Source organism: Brassica oleracea, chromosome C7 (genome assembly GCF_000695525.1).
Source record: "Brassica oleracea var. oleracea cultivar TO1000 chromosome C7, BOL, whole genome shotgun sequence".
In the NCBI taxonomy this organism is placed as follows: domain Eukaryota; kingdom Viridiplantae; phylum Streptophyta; class Magnoliopsida; order Brassicales; family Brassicaceae; genus Brassica; species Brassica oleracea.
The window spans coordinates 15,448,973-15,465,146 of NC_027754.1; the positions used below are offsets into that span (position 1 = coordinate 15,448,973).

Here is a 16,174-nt window from a genome sequence, read left to right on the forward strand (position 1 = left end):
GAGACTCAGAAAAGACGAGGGGCGACCAAGAAGGAGATTTACAAGTTCTTGAGAGAGATTTGAGAGTTTTGTAACTTGTTTTGTGTGATTTGTGAAGATTTGTAAAGGAGTTCATCTCAAAACCATTTGGAGAAGATCTTCTGAACCTTTACTCTGTTTTAATACAATCTTATCATGTTTTCTTCATCAAAATCGTTTTGTTCTTGCTTAGTTATGTGTGAGTAGTCATCTAGTTGGGTTTAGGGGTTCTCATAGGGGATTTCTTGATGTTTTGATTCATAAAACGTGTGTAGACTAAGGGATTACGTTTTGGTTCTTCTTCTAATGGATTTCTTACTGCTTGAACTGAATTGATCACTTAGTTCATGATTTCAGATTGTTTGATGCACCGAAAGTGATTGTTTGAACTTCCGAAAATACTTTAGATGAGCAAAGTGTCCTTAACCCTCGGAAGTTGATGTTATTGCGCTTTGTGAACATATTGAACCTGTTCTTAATGCTTGTTTAGAAATTGAAACTCAGCGGAAGTTAGTGTGGAGATTTCTATAACATAGAGAATTAGCGCTACGGAAGTAGGTTAATTCTAATATCGTGTTTGAGTTCTAGACGGTTCTTAATATATCCCTGTGTCTGCCATTAATTGTATCTTGATTAAAAAGAAATCCCTGAGAATTCCTAATGCCCAACGTTTGTTTTAAAATAGTTTTCAAATCGTTTAAATCATCTTTTTACAGCTTGTTTATGTTTTGTGACACTAAAGAAAATTAAATAAAAAAACATCAAAAATATATCTTCGTTCGCTGTAGCTATTAACTTGTCTGCAACTCTACGTGTGATCATCGGTCCCTGTGGATTCGATCCCGCATTACTACTGCGTACTTTACTGTGCACTTGCAGTTAGATAATCGGGTTAAAACTCGACACATCAACTCGTTTCCGAAATTTTCTCTCGCAAGCTTGACGGTAACGATGAAGCTTCTGCAGCCTTCATCGATTCCTTATCAGGACCCCCTGAGCTTCAGAATATGGCAAAATCAATGGTGGCCAGGATTCAACTTGATTTCGGTGTCCAACACATCGTCGGGCTGCCTAATTCTGTCTTCAATGGAGCTAGTGTAAGATTCAATGCTTCTCAATATGAATGCGCATGATCCGAGTAATGTTTATGTAGCTTTGTTATTGTGCCAAACATACGGGCTCTCACTCATTGTATTACGAGAAGATACAATGATTCTGATCTTGTTAACATACAAGAGGTTTAAGATCACTCTTTTCATGTCTCTACTATTTTGATGGCACTGACAAAGAAGGGTAAAGGAGTTTGTGGTGGGGAAGTGTTGATGGCAGGTCTCTGTGTTGATGGCAAGTCTCTGTGTTGTATTACTGGAAGTCTTTTCTAATCAGCTGAAAGTGTTTATATATGGACTCACTGTTTCTCTGTTTCTTTTTGTTGCAGGATATCTAACAAACTTCTGTCTCTTGTTGGAAGTCTTTTCTAATTAACTGAAAGTGTTTATATAAGGACTCACTGTTGCACCTTGCCCCTTGAGAGAGAAAAAGCGACAAGAAATTAGAGGTTTGGTTCACCCAAATAAGTGCAGTTGAAACACATTGTTTCAACTCTCAAAACTAAATAGCTTGAGGAAGTATTCTTCTACGAGACTACTTGCTCCAAATATGCAAGCTAAAGTAGTGGATTAGAGATTTGGTTATGTCCTTCCACCATAAAAGCGAGGAGATCTTTGGATGTAAGGTACACGAGTGAATGCTAATAATTGGAGAGCAAATATAGCAGCAACCATGTGGACAGATGCTATGCATAAGGGATCTTGATGGAGCAACGGTTTACATTGTTTTTAGAAGTTCTCTTTGCCACTATGTTTTAAAATTTATCTTTCTTGTTGTCGTTTATGAATTTGGTTTTTTTATAAACCAGTTTGATCTATTATATTTGCTTTTAGTAAGCTCTTGAGTTTTCTTGAATATCGTCAAGAGTCTGCTGTTCAAATTCGTTGCAGAGAGTGAATTGGAAGAATTAGAAGACGAATTGGAACAAGACAGAGAAAGAAGTGATCGCATGGTGAACTTTCTTATGGATTTGGGAAAACACTCTGTTTTTTCCTCTCTCGTTCTCACAAACGAAGGAAGAAGACAAAATATTCTTACTCTGTTGGAAAAAGTAGTGACTACTTCACGTTTTAAAATAATTGGATTTTGAAAAATACTCTAAAATTTAAAATTAAATGATCTTAAGTACTCTGAAGTTTAGAAAAAATCCAACCCAATTTTTTTTTTTTTTTAAATCTTACCCATATAAATGAGATTTAGTCTAAATCTCTTCTAACTCCAATATTTTTTCAAATCCACCCAAACTTTTAAAATCCACATTTCAATACAGCCCCCTAAAACATTTACTGCATGATTTTAACTACACGTTTGCAAAATATTTTTTTACCGTAGATACATTTATGATCAATTCCGAAAAGGAAGTACTGTAGATTTGATAAAATTTTAACCCATTTACTAATCTATTCGAAATTGTGTACATACAGTAATTATTTTTTTGTCAACTACATACAGTAATTAGAAATGCTAGATTCACCTAAGATTTTCTGTCCCCCAAGGAAATTAAGAGAGGCATGAATGAATGAACATATTAAGTTTTTATAAAAAGCACACAAAAATAAAATTCCAGTTTAAGTAATGAGTGAAGGGATAGCTACTTATCTTTTTATTTTTCTTTTCTTTTCTTTTCACTTGGCTCCCAGTTTTGCAAGCATTGTCCTTTTAGTACTACATCAAAAGATTTTGACCAGTCTTCTCATTCACATGAAAATAAATAAAATCAAATCATAAGTATCCCCCAAAGCTTAAACACTCACATAACAACACTACACCTATCTCCCACCCAAGACGATCCCTTCCTTCTCCCCCTTTCTCCAACACCTACCAAAAGTCCCTCTCTATCTCTCTATACACTAATCTATCTTTCTCTCTCTAGTTCTTGATTTTTCAAGATTTTAAGAAACACATGGCTGACCAAAGTGGGGGGTTAGGTTTGACGAGAGAGTACAGAAAAGGGAACTGGACACTGAATGAGACGATGGTCCTCATTGAAGCCAAAAAGATGGACGACGAGAGGAGGATGCGGCGGTCCATCGGCCTTCCGGCGCCGGAGCAGTCACAAGATAGCCGGAGTAGTAGTGGTAATAAACCAGCGGAGTTACGGTGGAAATGGATAGAAGATTACTGTTGGAGGAAAGGATGTATGAGGAGTCAGAATCAGTGCAATGACAAGTGGGACAATCTCATGAGAGATTACAAAAAGGTTAGAGAGTATGAGAGAGGGAGGTTAGAATCGTCTTTTGCGTCCGCGTCTTCCTCTTCAGCTGCTGCGGAAACGGGCTCGTATTGGAAGATGGAGAAGAGTGAGAGGAAAGAGAGGAACTTGCCGAGTAACATGTTGCCTCAAACATACCAAGCGTTGTTTGATGTGGTGGAGAGTAAAACGCACCCTTCTTCGACCGCCGCAACCGCCATAACCGCAGCAGTCGCTGCTGCTGCCGCAGAAACTGGAAGTGGAAATGGTTCGGGCGGTGGACTACACATCCCAAAACTGATACAACAACAAGGTTTAGGATTTGTTCCACAACATCAAATGATTCAACCTCCTGTCCTGTTACCTCTTCCACGGCCACCACCTCCACCGTCTCAACCGTTGCAACCACGAACGCTTCTTCTACCACCACCTCCACAGCCTTCTTTTCATGCTCAGCCAATACTGCCCACAGTAGGTACCTTCTTTCTCTCTCTTCTTAAATTCAAGTTTTAATTATATAGAAAAGGTCGACATTCAAAGTTTAGTTACTTCTTAGTCCGATTAAATTTGAAGTATAAATATATAAAGAAAGTTAATGTTTTTCGTCTTTTATTTTACACGTCTCAGTTAATCACTTAATTATTTTCAGTAAAAAGAATGAATATACATTACAATACATTATTAATAATGATAAGTATTTTGGTTGGGATTATATTGGATAAATATTTTTGAAGAAGGATAGTAGCTCAGATTCTGACACGAGTGAGCATTCAGACACATCTCCGGCAAAGCGAAGGAGAACAAAGCCGACCACAGCCGCCGGTACAAGCGGTGGCGGCGGCGGAGGAAATGCAGAAATGGAGGAAGCTGAGAGTGTAGTGGCGGCTGCGTTATCAAGAAGTGCGTCTGTGATCGCTAACGCGTTTAGGGAGAGTGAGGAGAGACAAGATCGGAGACATAAAGAAGTGATGAGCTTAAAAGAGAGGAGACTGAAGATCGAAGAGTCGAATGTTGAGATGAACAGAGAAGGCATGAGTGGACTAGTGGAAGCCATTAATAAGCTTGCGAGCTCTATGTTTGCTTTGGCTTCTTCTACCTCTAGCCACAATAATCAGCATCAAGGAGGTCCATCATAATAATTATTATTACGGTTTATTTGATTAGGAAGTGGTTAGCCAAAAAAGACTGGTGACTAAGTACATAAATTGGTTTCACTATCACTGTTTTAAGTAAATAATTTTGTGATTCCATGCAATATTTATTGAAATGTGATTGTTGATTAATATACAATGTGGACTCATATCACAAGAATGAGTCACATATGTAGTTGAAATGAGTTTAGATCGTTATTTATAACATATGGTTATGAATATTTAATGTTGCTATATGATGATAAATAACACCAAAGTAGAGTGCTTACTGCTTAGTAGTATAATCTCGTTTAATTAAGTCATAGCCGTATCTTTCGTTAGTCTTTTGAAATATGATTGTGTTTTAAAAACCATATGAACGTAAACAACATTAAATTAAAGTATGTTAATTAACGTAAGTGTTTCATATATTCACCAAGGATTTGTAAATGATCCTTGATTTGGACAGGTTGAGATTAGAGTTCAAAATTTTTGGGCATTAACATATAGAAATAAATGTAATGACTACTCAATGCCCAAAAGTTACATAATCATGCAATTAAACGGAAGAGAAGGTGCTAACTTGTGATCGACGTCGATAACTAATTATGGACATAATCATGCAATTAAAAAGAGAAGGTGCAATGTACGTAAGCTTTTGGAATTTGGGGCGTGGACAGAGGCGCGTGGGGAAGCATTTAAGTGAGATAGAAAGTGGTCAAAGGGGGCAGAGAGAGCAGTCAAAGGAAGGGCCGGGGAAGAGTGTGGAGGCCATTCTAGTGAGTATTATTGGTTCCTTTTCTTATTCTTCTCTCTCTCTCTCTTCAATGCATCAAAACTTACGAGTTGGGACAAAAATCTTGTCATTCTTATTAGGCCGTGTAGTAGTAGTAGTAGCTTACATGTTTTTTTATCAATAGCTTGCATGTTCTAAACTGTATAAAAGGCAGTTAAAAACTGTTTTGAAACAACAGGTTTATGGAAGATGCATGGCAATTTTATTTATGACAACCAAGTCATTTTTGGAGTGGATTATCCAGTTTGCAAAATAACTAATTTGTTTGTTCTGACGGATATTAAATTTTAGTTTTTTTCTTTTGTTTATAGAATAATGGTTACCTGTATTTTTGAATATAATCAAGATTTAACAGAAGATATCAAATGTAACATAATTTTTGCCGCGTGCTAATTCACAACCGAGATACAATATGACATCTATGTGATCTCAAATTCTCAATAAGTAAAGTTACTAAAAACAAAAATCTCAATTAAGTATAAAACTAAATAAGACCGACATTTTCACAAACTCTTTAACATAAAACTGAGAAACTAACCCATATATACTATATAGTAAATGAAACTATGAAGAAGTTGGATACAAACCAGATGCATATACTCAACCACAGCCACAGTTAAGGACCTAGCAAAGTGGGTTTGGATAAGGTTAGATTTTTTAGTTCTCTTAATTAGATTTAAATATCCAAGAATGTACTAAGGAAAGTGGAAAACAGTAGGTCTAAGTTGGACTTGAATAACCATGCTTCATATAGGTACAGAGTAAATGCAGATCCTAAAAACACACGTAAGGTCCATCTTATGAACACGATAGTTCAATATTTTATTTGCTAGTGAAAAAAGGGAAATAAAAGGAACTCATGAGGGTCACGACAATAAATCACAATGGGCCAATTTCAAGAAGCAATATAATATAATATATAAAATGTTATTAGAAAGAGAACAAAATTTAAAAGGTTATCAATGTAATGTGTATAGTGTTGTACTACTCTATGGCCAAAAGTGCTTCTCTTTTGCTTCCCCACACCCTTCAGATGCAGCTTTTCTACAGAGAAAGTGAGCTGTGTTGAAATAATGATCAAAAATTAAATAAATACTAGTAACATTTTAGACAGAGACCTGCGCGTTACGATTACACCAAAGTATACCAGTAATCAATTCTTGTAAAGTCAGACCTGCGCGTTACGATTATATGTGAATTAAAAGGGATTATTGAGACTGATATATAGAAAAAGACAGACATTGTTAGATGATAGGGTATGTATGTGGTTACAACTGTTAATTCGGTCTCACATTTACTTGTAGTCTATGTGATATGGAAGCAGAAGCACGTACACAGAACCGGAATCATATACAACTGCCGAAGCGACTTTCAAAAAAAAATTGAAAGCGTGTGTATATATATATATATATATATATATATATATATATATATATACTAATGTATTAGTTTAAAAGAAAATAATATTCAAAATAATATAATTCAAAATCAAAACCTTCATCTTCATTCTTAATAATCTATACCAAATAAACCGACCTCAAATTCTGTTTCGTCTAATGTATTAGTTTAAAAGAAAATAATATTCAAAATAATATAATTCAAAATCAAAACCTTCATCTTCATTCTTAATAATCTATACCAAATAAACCGACCTCAAATTCTGTTTCGAAAAGAATAATAATTCAAGTTTACATGTATAATAATCAAATTAATAATTTTTTAAGGGAATTAGATTAATCATTTCCACTATCACAAATATGATTAATACAGTGTATATATATATATCTAAGTAAACTTTCTTAAAACTTTATTGTTTACAAATAAATTTTACCATTAGTTCAAATATTTCACATATAATTTTATTTCTTATGTGTATTACATTTATTAAATAAGTAATTGAAAAATTAATAACTTTATATTTTCTACTTATTTACGATATCAAGTTGTAAAATGGAAGCATAGTATTTTAAAAGAGAGCCGCAAACTTCCAACATGTTTTTTTTTTAAGTTTATAGAAACAATTTGAAAACAAGATTCTATAACTTGCTAAAACTTTTTATTCCGACTTTGAGTCTTAAGCAAAAACATATGTCCGATGAAGCTTTCGTGCTATAGATCTACCTTGTAATTAATTACTAAATACTAAATTAACTTTATATTAGTTTTATTCTTTAACAAAATTTTACATAATTGTACACAGTTTGTCTTTTCATTAACGGTAATTTTAATTTAAATAAGCATATTTTTTTGCCAAAACAAAGAAGTAACACTTTTTGAATAAACAATATACAATAAACATGTTTATTATTAGGGAAATTACATTGTATAGCTTTCAAACAAATAATAATTTACTCTCTAGCTAAATATCCTATTTCACATATCTACTTCCTCTCTTTTATATAATATTGTCATATTACCCTAAGCAACAACCGGGAAAACCTACCCAAAAAAAATTACACCCATTACTCTCAGAATTAAATTACTTTGAGAATCCATGATCAACATACAACACTTTGATTAGTATATTTTGTGAAGAATAACAACAGATTTAAAAGAATGTCAAAACCAGTTATTCTTCTTCTTTTTACTTTTTAATAACACAAGACTTTTGCTGATTTATCAAAATATTGAATCTAATAACACTAGACTTTTAAAAAAATTTAACTACTTAGTGCAAAAACAAAACTAATGACACTAAATTTTAACTTTTTTTTTTTGAAAATTTGTAACTGAAAAACATAAGAATCATTATAAAATCTAAATGTCTTTACAAATATATAATCTAATAACACCCCCTAACGAAAACGAAAGATAGTTTGCTGCAATTCATGTATCTAACATGACTGGTGAAGCCCATTATATGGCTAGTTGTAGTTGTCAGCTCATAGGCCGATCACTGAATTCAACAATTTGCATATATGTATGAAAAAATTTAATGTATCATTGTCACGACAAGTGCGTATTCGTATGTCGACATCATTGAGTTAAAATAAAAGTTAGGCCAATGTATGGATATAACCAAAGATATGTAGCTGATATTGTATTGTCGGTTTATATTTTCTGTATTGTATTGTCTATTTTTTTGTTATATGCTTTATTGTATGTTGTTTAATATCATTTTGGAGCCACTTATAATAATAAGGGTTAATTTTCTGAATAATCAAAATGAGAATAAAAATTAAGTATATAACATTGATTTTGACATAATTCACTAACTAACATTTAACCGTTTTTCAGCCGGTTATACCTTCATCTTTTGCGAGTAGGTGGTGAAAGAGAGAAAAAGTAGATGATATGGTCGTTGTAAAACTCCACTATTAATTATCACACCACGTAATGCCACCAATACCACACGCCTGTTTACCACATAGATATGCATCAGATTTTTTTATATCATATTGCCGAAGTAGCATAAAACTCCAAATCCATTCACAATTCTTAAATACTAAACTTTACTCCAAACCCCTACCCTAAATACTAGCCAAAGCTAGCCTAACATGGAGGCAAATTCAGTCAATTGGTAAATTTTAAATCAAGCACAATCAAAAAAATCATCTAATAATGATACATAATTTAGAAAAATGGCAAAAAAAACATCACTACAAGTTTGTACACTTCACTTTTTTCTGGTGTAAAAGCAAGGCTGTAAGTTCTGAAAATGTATTTGAACTATAATGTGACAAATTGTTAGTAAAAAATAATAGTCAATGGAAAAAATAATAGATAATAACAAACACAACAACACAATACAACATTGATACTCCGTAAAAGTTTATAATTAACAGGTTACGTATATCAACATCATTTTATGTCTTGTTAATGGAAGTCTGGAAGATTTCTTTACTAGTGCCAGAAGCATTCATCAAGTCTGTTCACTCTCACCTTATTTTTATGGTATCCTCAACAATGTGCTCTCAAAGCTACTAGATGGAGCAGTAGAGGAAGGGGAATTTGCTTATCATCCACAGTGTAAGGAAGTAAAACTCACTAATCTAAGCTTTGCAGATGATATATTGGCCTTCACATATGGTACACCAGAGTCGTTATTAGAGGGTTTGGAGATCATGCAGTGATTCACATGAATGTCATGTTTACATAGTAATACAACCAAGTCATCTATTTATTCATCAGAAATAATCTATCAGCTCTCTTTTCTACAGCCTCTTTTTGGGTTTAGTAGTTGGAACTCTCCCATTCGATACTTAGGTATGCGACTGACTACCAAAATTCTCACTAGCCACGATTATAGGCTGCTGGTTGACAAAGTTAGAGGAAGAATGTCCTGCTCGTCTAACAAGTCTTTATCTTATTCTGGAAGGTTACAATTGATCAAGTTTGTTATCTCAATCATTGTGAATTTCTGGAACTCAACTTTCATCCTACCAGAAAAGTGTCTTGACACGATCAAAAGTATGTGTAATACTTTTTTTTGGTCGGCTTCACCTACCCAAACTCACAAAGCAAAAGTAGGATGGGATGATCTTTCTTAGAAGATGGGGGGTTAGGGGTGAGGAAGTTGTGGGATTCTGCTAGGGCCTTTGATTTGAGTCTCATAAGGTGACTATTTACTCAGCCTTCTTCTCTTTGGGTTAGCTGGGTCAAACATTATCTATTTCGGTACAACTCTTTTTGGCATGTTCGAGATGATTCTAAAAGATCTTGGATATAGCTTAAGTTGAGGGATGTTGCTTATCAATTCTTCAGATTTGAGGTAAGAGATAGAGATAGCAAACACTTTTGGTTTGATGATTGGCTGGAGAAAGGTCGTATGATTGAAATCATTGGAGGTGTGGGTACAACATACCTCGGTGTTGCTAGACACGCCAAGATCAGGGATGCAATAACTCTGGAAGGGTAGTGTATTAGAGGAAAGAGAAGTCAGACATTTCATGATCTCGACAACAATATCCAGGCTATAGATGTGCCACATGATGGGAAGGGAGATGACATAGTGTTATGGAAGCACGGGGCCGAAGACTATCACACAAACTTCTCAGCCTCAAGAACATGAGATCAACTTCAATCTAAAAGGAATATAATGGTTTATAGTAGAGTGGTCTGGTTTATTCTCTTTTATTACTTAGCTTGATGTAAAATACAGTTTAGCTACTGGTGATCGAATGAGGTAATAAAGAGCAGTTCAGAGAAATGCGAATTATGTGAAGAAAAAGATGAGACTTGAGATCATTTGTTCTTTGCTTGCCCTTTTTCTTACATAGTTTGAGAGGATTAGCGCGACAGCTTATGGGATCTAATATCAATCCGGACTGGCAATGGAGTCCAAACTACTTGGAAAACATAACACATAAGAGATTGGACACCATTCTAGCGAAGCTTTTGTTTCAGGTTTCTATCTACTATATATATAGAGAGAGAGAGATAAATACAAGGCGCCATCATCAGATCTAGACAGCCATGGATCAGATCAGATGCAGAGGCTCATTGAGAAGATTATGAAGAACACAATCCTATCTATCAAGTACAAATCTGAGCATAAATATGCACGTCTGCCTGGCCGGCAGGTGGCTTTAGCACTCAAATAGCAATTAGGATATACTCTCTCCATTTCATATTAAATGTCATTTTGATATTTTTCACGGAGATTGAAAATTGTGTAATAGACTAATATATATTCATTTAATGTGTGATTGATTAAATGAAAATGACTTAAATAAAAGCTTATTGGTTATTCAAAAGTAAAAATGAATTTAATGTACAAAGTTACATTGGAATGGTATATTTTGAAACAAAAAAAATAAACAAGTGACATTTATTATAGAACACAGCGAATACATATACTAAACTTCATAGATTCTAATCAGTTAGGACTGCTTTGTAAATAATAACAATAAATTTGAATCTCATCAAAAATATAATTTATAATTATCATCAATTAAAATATTTAATAATCTACAAAAGTTTTTGGCAAGACTCCTTTTAAACTTCTTTCATCTGTAATTTGTTTCGTTTGAAAACCTTACCACGTAATTAAACATTTTAATATTTATACAAAATGATTTTCTTCTAGTTTTTTACTCTACTTAACCGGAAAACAAACTGTTCATCATATTAGTACTGGCTGTGTCGATTTTCTGATTAAACAAGTGATGTATGAGACAGACAATTAAACATTAAGGGGGCAGGTACAAAACTATTAGAATGAAAACAGAGTTACATCTTGTAATGAAAAACATAATTTGACATGAATTTTGATCATTTACAGAGACGTCAGAGGATAGTATCATTTTTGTTTTTGTTTCTTCTCGTTTCTCCATCAGACAAAAACTACTTACACTAGAGAGACAGACATATATGTCAGAGGGAAGAAAGAAGCAGTAAAGATGATTATCTGATGAAACATTGTGAGGTAGACTCGCCAATCTCTCAGCATTCACATCTCTTTGCTAATGTTTTCTTTACTCCTCTCACAATCTTACCGAACCATATCAAGTTCATGACACCGAGCGCAGCTGGTACCCCAAATACCAGAGCGTATCCAAAGATGTGCATCCTCATGACCTATAACCCCAAAAACAAAAGTAAATCCAATCACATAAACAAACTAGGATATTAGATAATATTGTTATGTGTCGAATTCAATGGGGACGGTTTTGATGCAACTTTCGACCCATATATGAAGAGATTACCGAGAAGGAGATCATGAGTTTTTTACCTGGTTGTAGTGCAGATAGACATGATAAAACATGTATATAAATAGTAGAATTCTAGCAACCTGACATGAAAATGTTACGAGTGATCAGTAGACACCATAATGTTGTGCATCAAAATGAGTCGAATGTTTATGTACCAGCCACGCCAAGAAGATGAAAACGCCATTGACAACATATGCCATCGACTTCTTCATACCAGCTGTGTCCAGGTACCTTCATAAGACCCCCAAGATAATCCGCTCGTTGTGTCAGAAGAAAGATTACTAAGCTGAAAATCTTGTAATGTACATGGAAAACAAAAGTGGGACTTACCATCTCAAGTTGATCTCGGGGGTTGTAATCTCGGAGATGAGGACCATGTATGTATACAACTGTCCTTCCCCGGAAAACAAGGAGTAGGCAACTGCTACCCCTGATAGCGAGTGATGCAAAATCTGAAATCAAATGCAAGGTTTAGCATTAGCATCTTTATGGAGTTGGGCGGTGTAGAGGTTTTAAAAATAGATAAACCGAAAGTAAAACATCAATCAGTAGATAGAGCAAAGTGGTTGGGGAAGAAGAGTTACTTACATACTCAAGTCCACCCAAAGAAGGATATTTCCAGAAGATCATCCCAAGATCAGCAATGAAGTAACCAATGGATAACTGCAAATATAATTTATATGTCATGTTCAAACATTCTTCTCTCAAAGACTCAACATTAGGTTTTGGTCACAGTTAAACAAGAGCTTACCCCTAGACCGAGAGAGGAAAGACGTGAGCTCCGGAACACAACAAGATCATTGTGCCACCTATCGGAAAAGAGATCGGACCAGAAGACAAAGTAGAGCGACATTGCGGAGATAAAGATAGCATGAACCGTTGAGATACCACTGCAGCCCAAAACACGACGGAACAACATCAACAAAAACCCAAAGATCATAAATGAACAGAGACAAGACTTTCTGAAAGAGTCAACAATCCATCAACAAAACACAAACCGGTTGTTCCATTCGATTCGTTGAATCTTGGTGAGGATGATATAGGTCTTGGAATGTGAGTTGCTGATGAAGTGACAAAGATCATAGACCTACAAAAAGAATCATTAATCAAACGATTAGGATCAAAATCTAGCTTTGTCCCTTTAAAATCTAGAAAGAAAGAGGGAAACATTTTTTTACCACTTTGCAGAGGAAAATGCCGGTGAGAACAGAGGTGTAAGGAATAAAAGGATCAGCCAAGAGGTAGTTGTTGACCAAATGCTGAGCTTGATGATGATAAGCCTTTATGGCACCAATCGTTTGCAAAGAGGTCGACGACATTGCAGAGATTATTTGATTATTATACAGATTCGATCTATCGATTCCTCATCTCATCATTCGCCACACCGCCCTACACCCATAACAGAATCAATCTCGAGATGTTAATCTCAACGATAGAAAAAGGAAACTCCAGATTAACCTAATCTCTAATTGATTCATCCTACTTCTCGTCATATAGAAAACGCCTAATCTCAAATGCAGATTCGATATGCGATACCTAGATCCCTACAAATGAGTCAAAATCAACGAAACTCGGATTCAATCCAAGTCAAATCCGATCCACGAAACAAGAAGATTTGGTACCTCGTGTAGGGGAAAATCTGAATAAATCTCTCGGAGAAATGGACGCAAAGGAAGGAGGAGACGCTTTTAGAATCGGCGGCGAGAAAAGTGAGAGAAAGGAAGCAGCGAAGCTTTAGCTTTAATCAATGCGCGAAATGTGAAGGAGAAGAAGAAGATGAGAAGAACACAAAAGACTCGTCGATCTGAGGGGAAAAAAAAAACTACAGCTGGTGCACGAAAAACAACTATTAAATTAAAATAAACTGTTACATTAAAAAACTAGAATTAGGTATTTAATTTCAACTAGTTCTAATTTTAATATAAAATAGTACTGGCCAAACTTATGTTAATATACATGTATGTTATTGGGGGGGGGAAAAACATGAACCCGACATCTAACAAACTGAATCAAAATAAATATTAGAATTAGAGTATTATTATCGTTCGATTCGTGTGAATCACTTCTACTACCATGTCTTTTTCATTTGCTTAGGTAGACTCTCTTACAACAATTTTTTCTTATAATATATAAAGATATAAAAAGAAAAGTAAAGAAGAAGATGGTCTGTAAAACAAACCAAAAAAAAAAATTGAGCCGCCGCCGTAAAGAAAAAAAAAAGCGATCTTGAAGAAGAAACATCGAACACCGGCGTTCGGCCTTTCTGGTCGCCGCTGACTGCTTCTCTTCTCTCTTCTCCTTTTATTTTTGCTCTCCTCCTCCTCTTAGTTGATGGCGTCAATATGTATGGTGTCTCTGGTTGGGGTCCGTTCGGCATTGGATTCTAGATCTGCTCCGGGAGAGCTAGATTCGGCGGTCTGGGGCTCCTTGTTGGAGCATCGACGAGACGACTTCGGTTTGAAGGGTAAGGGAGTCGGCTTTTAAGATGTATCTGTGTCAGATCTCGTTTTTCTCTTTGTAGATCTGAGTTCTGTTTGTTTCGATGTCGGCATGGATGATTTGGAAACAAGCTCTATCCTCTGTTTCTTCTCTGTGACAAGCAGCATTGGTCTTTGTGGAGAGGTTTGTGAGCTTTAGATGTGGTTGTGGGTTGGCGACTTACCTAGGCTTGGGAGTGTCTCCCCTTTCTCTGGAGTTATCTCTGGTGGTTGTTGATCTTTATTGGTCAGAGCCTTGTTGCGAGCTCAATTCTAGTTTTGTGAGGATAGGATGGAGATACCTGTGTTTTGGAGTTAATGCTTCTTTGCTGGTTGATTTCCGCTGTTTTGTTAGTAATAGTCCTGGTGTTGGAGTGGTTTTCATCCAGTTACCGGCTGTGTGAATAAGACGTGTGTTCAGGAAGCTTTTATAGGCTTCGCCGTGAGGTGTTGGTGCGTATGAGGCGCGTAGAGAACCTACTCAAGGTCCAATGGCAAGTCTTAGTTGGGATTGAAGGGTGTTTATAGCGACGGTTAAGGATTCAAACCTCTCTCGATCCAGTTTATGTTTTGGTGATGTTCGTGTGCTTCCAGGTTATCTCGCTGCTCTTCTTATCTTGAGTTTATTGTTGATGAATTCTCGCTAGGTAACCTCGTCTTTGGGTACAAGGTTGAAGCCTCCTCTCCTGTTGTTCTGTTCTATTATCCGGCCTCTCGACATCTTTCTTTTTCTTTGTTGTTGTTAGCTTTGGGGGTTTGTGTTTTGTTCATCTGTTGGCTCTGGGAGGTATATATTACCTCTCTGGCTCTTAGCTTTAGACAATGTTTTTATTGTATGTGTGTAACCGAATGTTTGATCTAATCTTAATCTATCAGATGACAAAAAAAAAAAAAATGGTTTGTTATTAGATAATTTCATTATATGGCGATTAAAACTTGCATGTGACATTTTTGTGATTTGCAAAAAGAAGCATAACTGAAAAGATCGTCACATGTTAAGAAGCAAGTAACAAAAAGTTAAAAGGTAGATTGATGGTGTAATAAATGAGATTGTGCAAAGCATAATACCCGACCAATCATTGAGATTTTAACCCGTTTTAATGTTCAGTACTACTAAAAAAAGCTTTTGAAATCGTCCAGGCATTCACCTTCAATGATTTATGTTAAGTGAAATATCTTTCTCATGGGCCCATGAATTATCAGAAAAACAGAGAACCCATGACTGAATAACATCGAAGGCAACTAGAGGCTCCATTATGTTATTTTGTATGCATGTGTCTCTCTCATACACTCACCGTCACTTGACTTTTGTAATAGAAAATTGCATGATCAATGCATGATCACTGCGAAAAATAACCAAATAGATAAGAATCAATGATGTTTTTCTGTATGCATATATCTCTCATTGACTTATCCTTACTCAACTTTTGTAATACAAATTGCATGATCAAATGCATGATTGATATGCTCAAATTTACTCTAAAAGCACCTCTATTTAGGGATCAAATACACATGCATCGGATCACACAATAGATGGGAGCCCTAGCTTCCGATGAGCCCCACACCTGTGACAGCTTGAGAAGCCTACAAAATGGAGGATTTATCATCGTCTATAAGCTTTCAAGAAACAGAAAACATGGTTCCAAAAAGACTTACCGAAAAACAAGATTTTAGAAAACGCACACCAGTCATCTATATCCCACTTACTTGAATCGGTTATATCCCTCTTCTTCGCTTAAGCACCGATTCTTTCTAAAAGGGAGTCAACCTTTGCTCATCCTTTATGTGGATCCGCTAGC

At 35.4% G+C, this 16,174-nt stretch overlaps 2 protein-coding genes across 3 annotated transcripts; one reads left to right on the plus strand and one right to left on the minus strand.

Annotated features, from left to right (window-relative positions):
* The first annotated feature begins 2,828 nt into the window (after positions 1 to 2,828).
* On the plus strand, positions 2,829 to 4,609 carry LOC106304000. Of its 2 annotated transcripts, none has more exons than XM_013740369.1 (2): positions 2,829 to 3,794; positions 4,094 to 4,609. In XM_013740369.1, exons 1-2 carry the CDS (start codon positions 3,032 to 3,034, stop codon positions 4,453 to 4,455), a joined length of 1,125 nt encoding a protein of 374 aa, XP_013595823.1. In that variant the 5' UTR covers positions 2,829 to 3,031; the 3' UTR covers positions 4,456 to 4,609. The 2 variants fall into 2 exon arrangements, with proteins under 2 accessions (XP_013595823.1, XP_013595821.1); XM_013740367.1 differs by having other exon boundaries at positions 2,829 to 3,790; positions 4,054 to 4,609.
* Positions 4,610 to 11,376: 6,767 nt separating this feature from the next.
* Positions 11,377 to 13,762, minus strand: LOC106306559 (transmembrane protein 56-B-like). Its single transcript, XM_013743221.1, has 9 exons — positions 13,521 to 13,762; positions 13,077 to 13,287; positions 12,897 to 12,985; positions 12,650 to 12,788; positions 12,487 to 12,561; positions 12,229 to 12,350; positions 12,054 to 12,129; positions 11,919 to 11,978; positions 11,377 to 11,764 (listed from the first exon to the last, which is right to left on the minus strand). Exons 2-9 carry the CDS (start codon positions 13,215 to 13,217, stop codon positions 11,630 to 11,632), a joined length of 837 nt encoding a protein of 278 aa, XP_013598675.1. The 5' UTR covers positions 13,218 to 13,287; positions 13,521 to 13,762; the 3' UTR covers positions 11,377 to 11,629.
* Between the last annotated feature and the right edge of the window lie 2,412 nt (positions 13,763 to 16,174).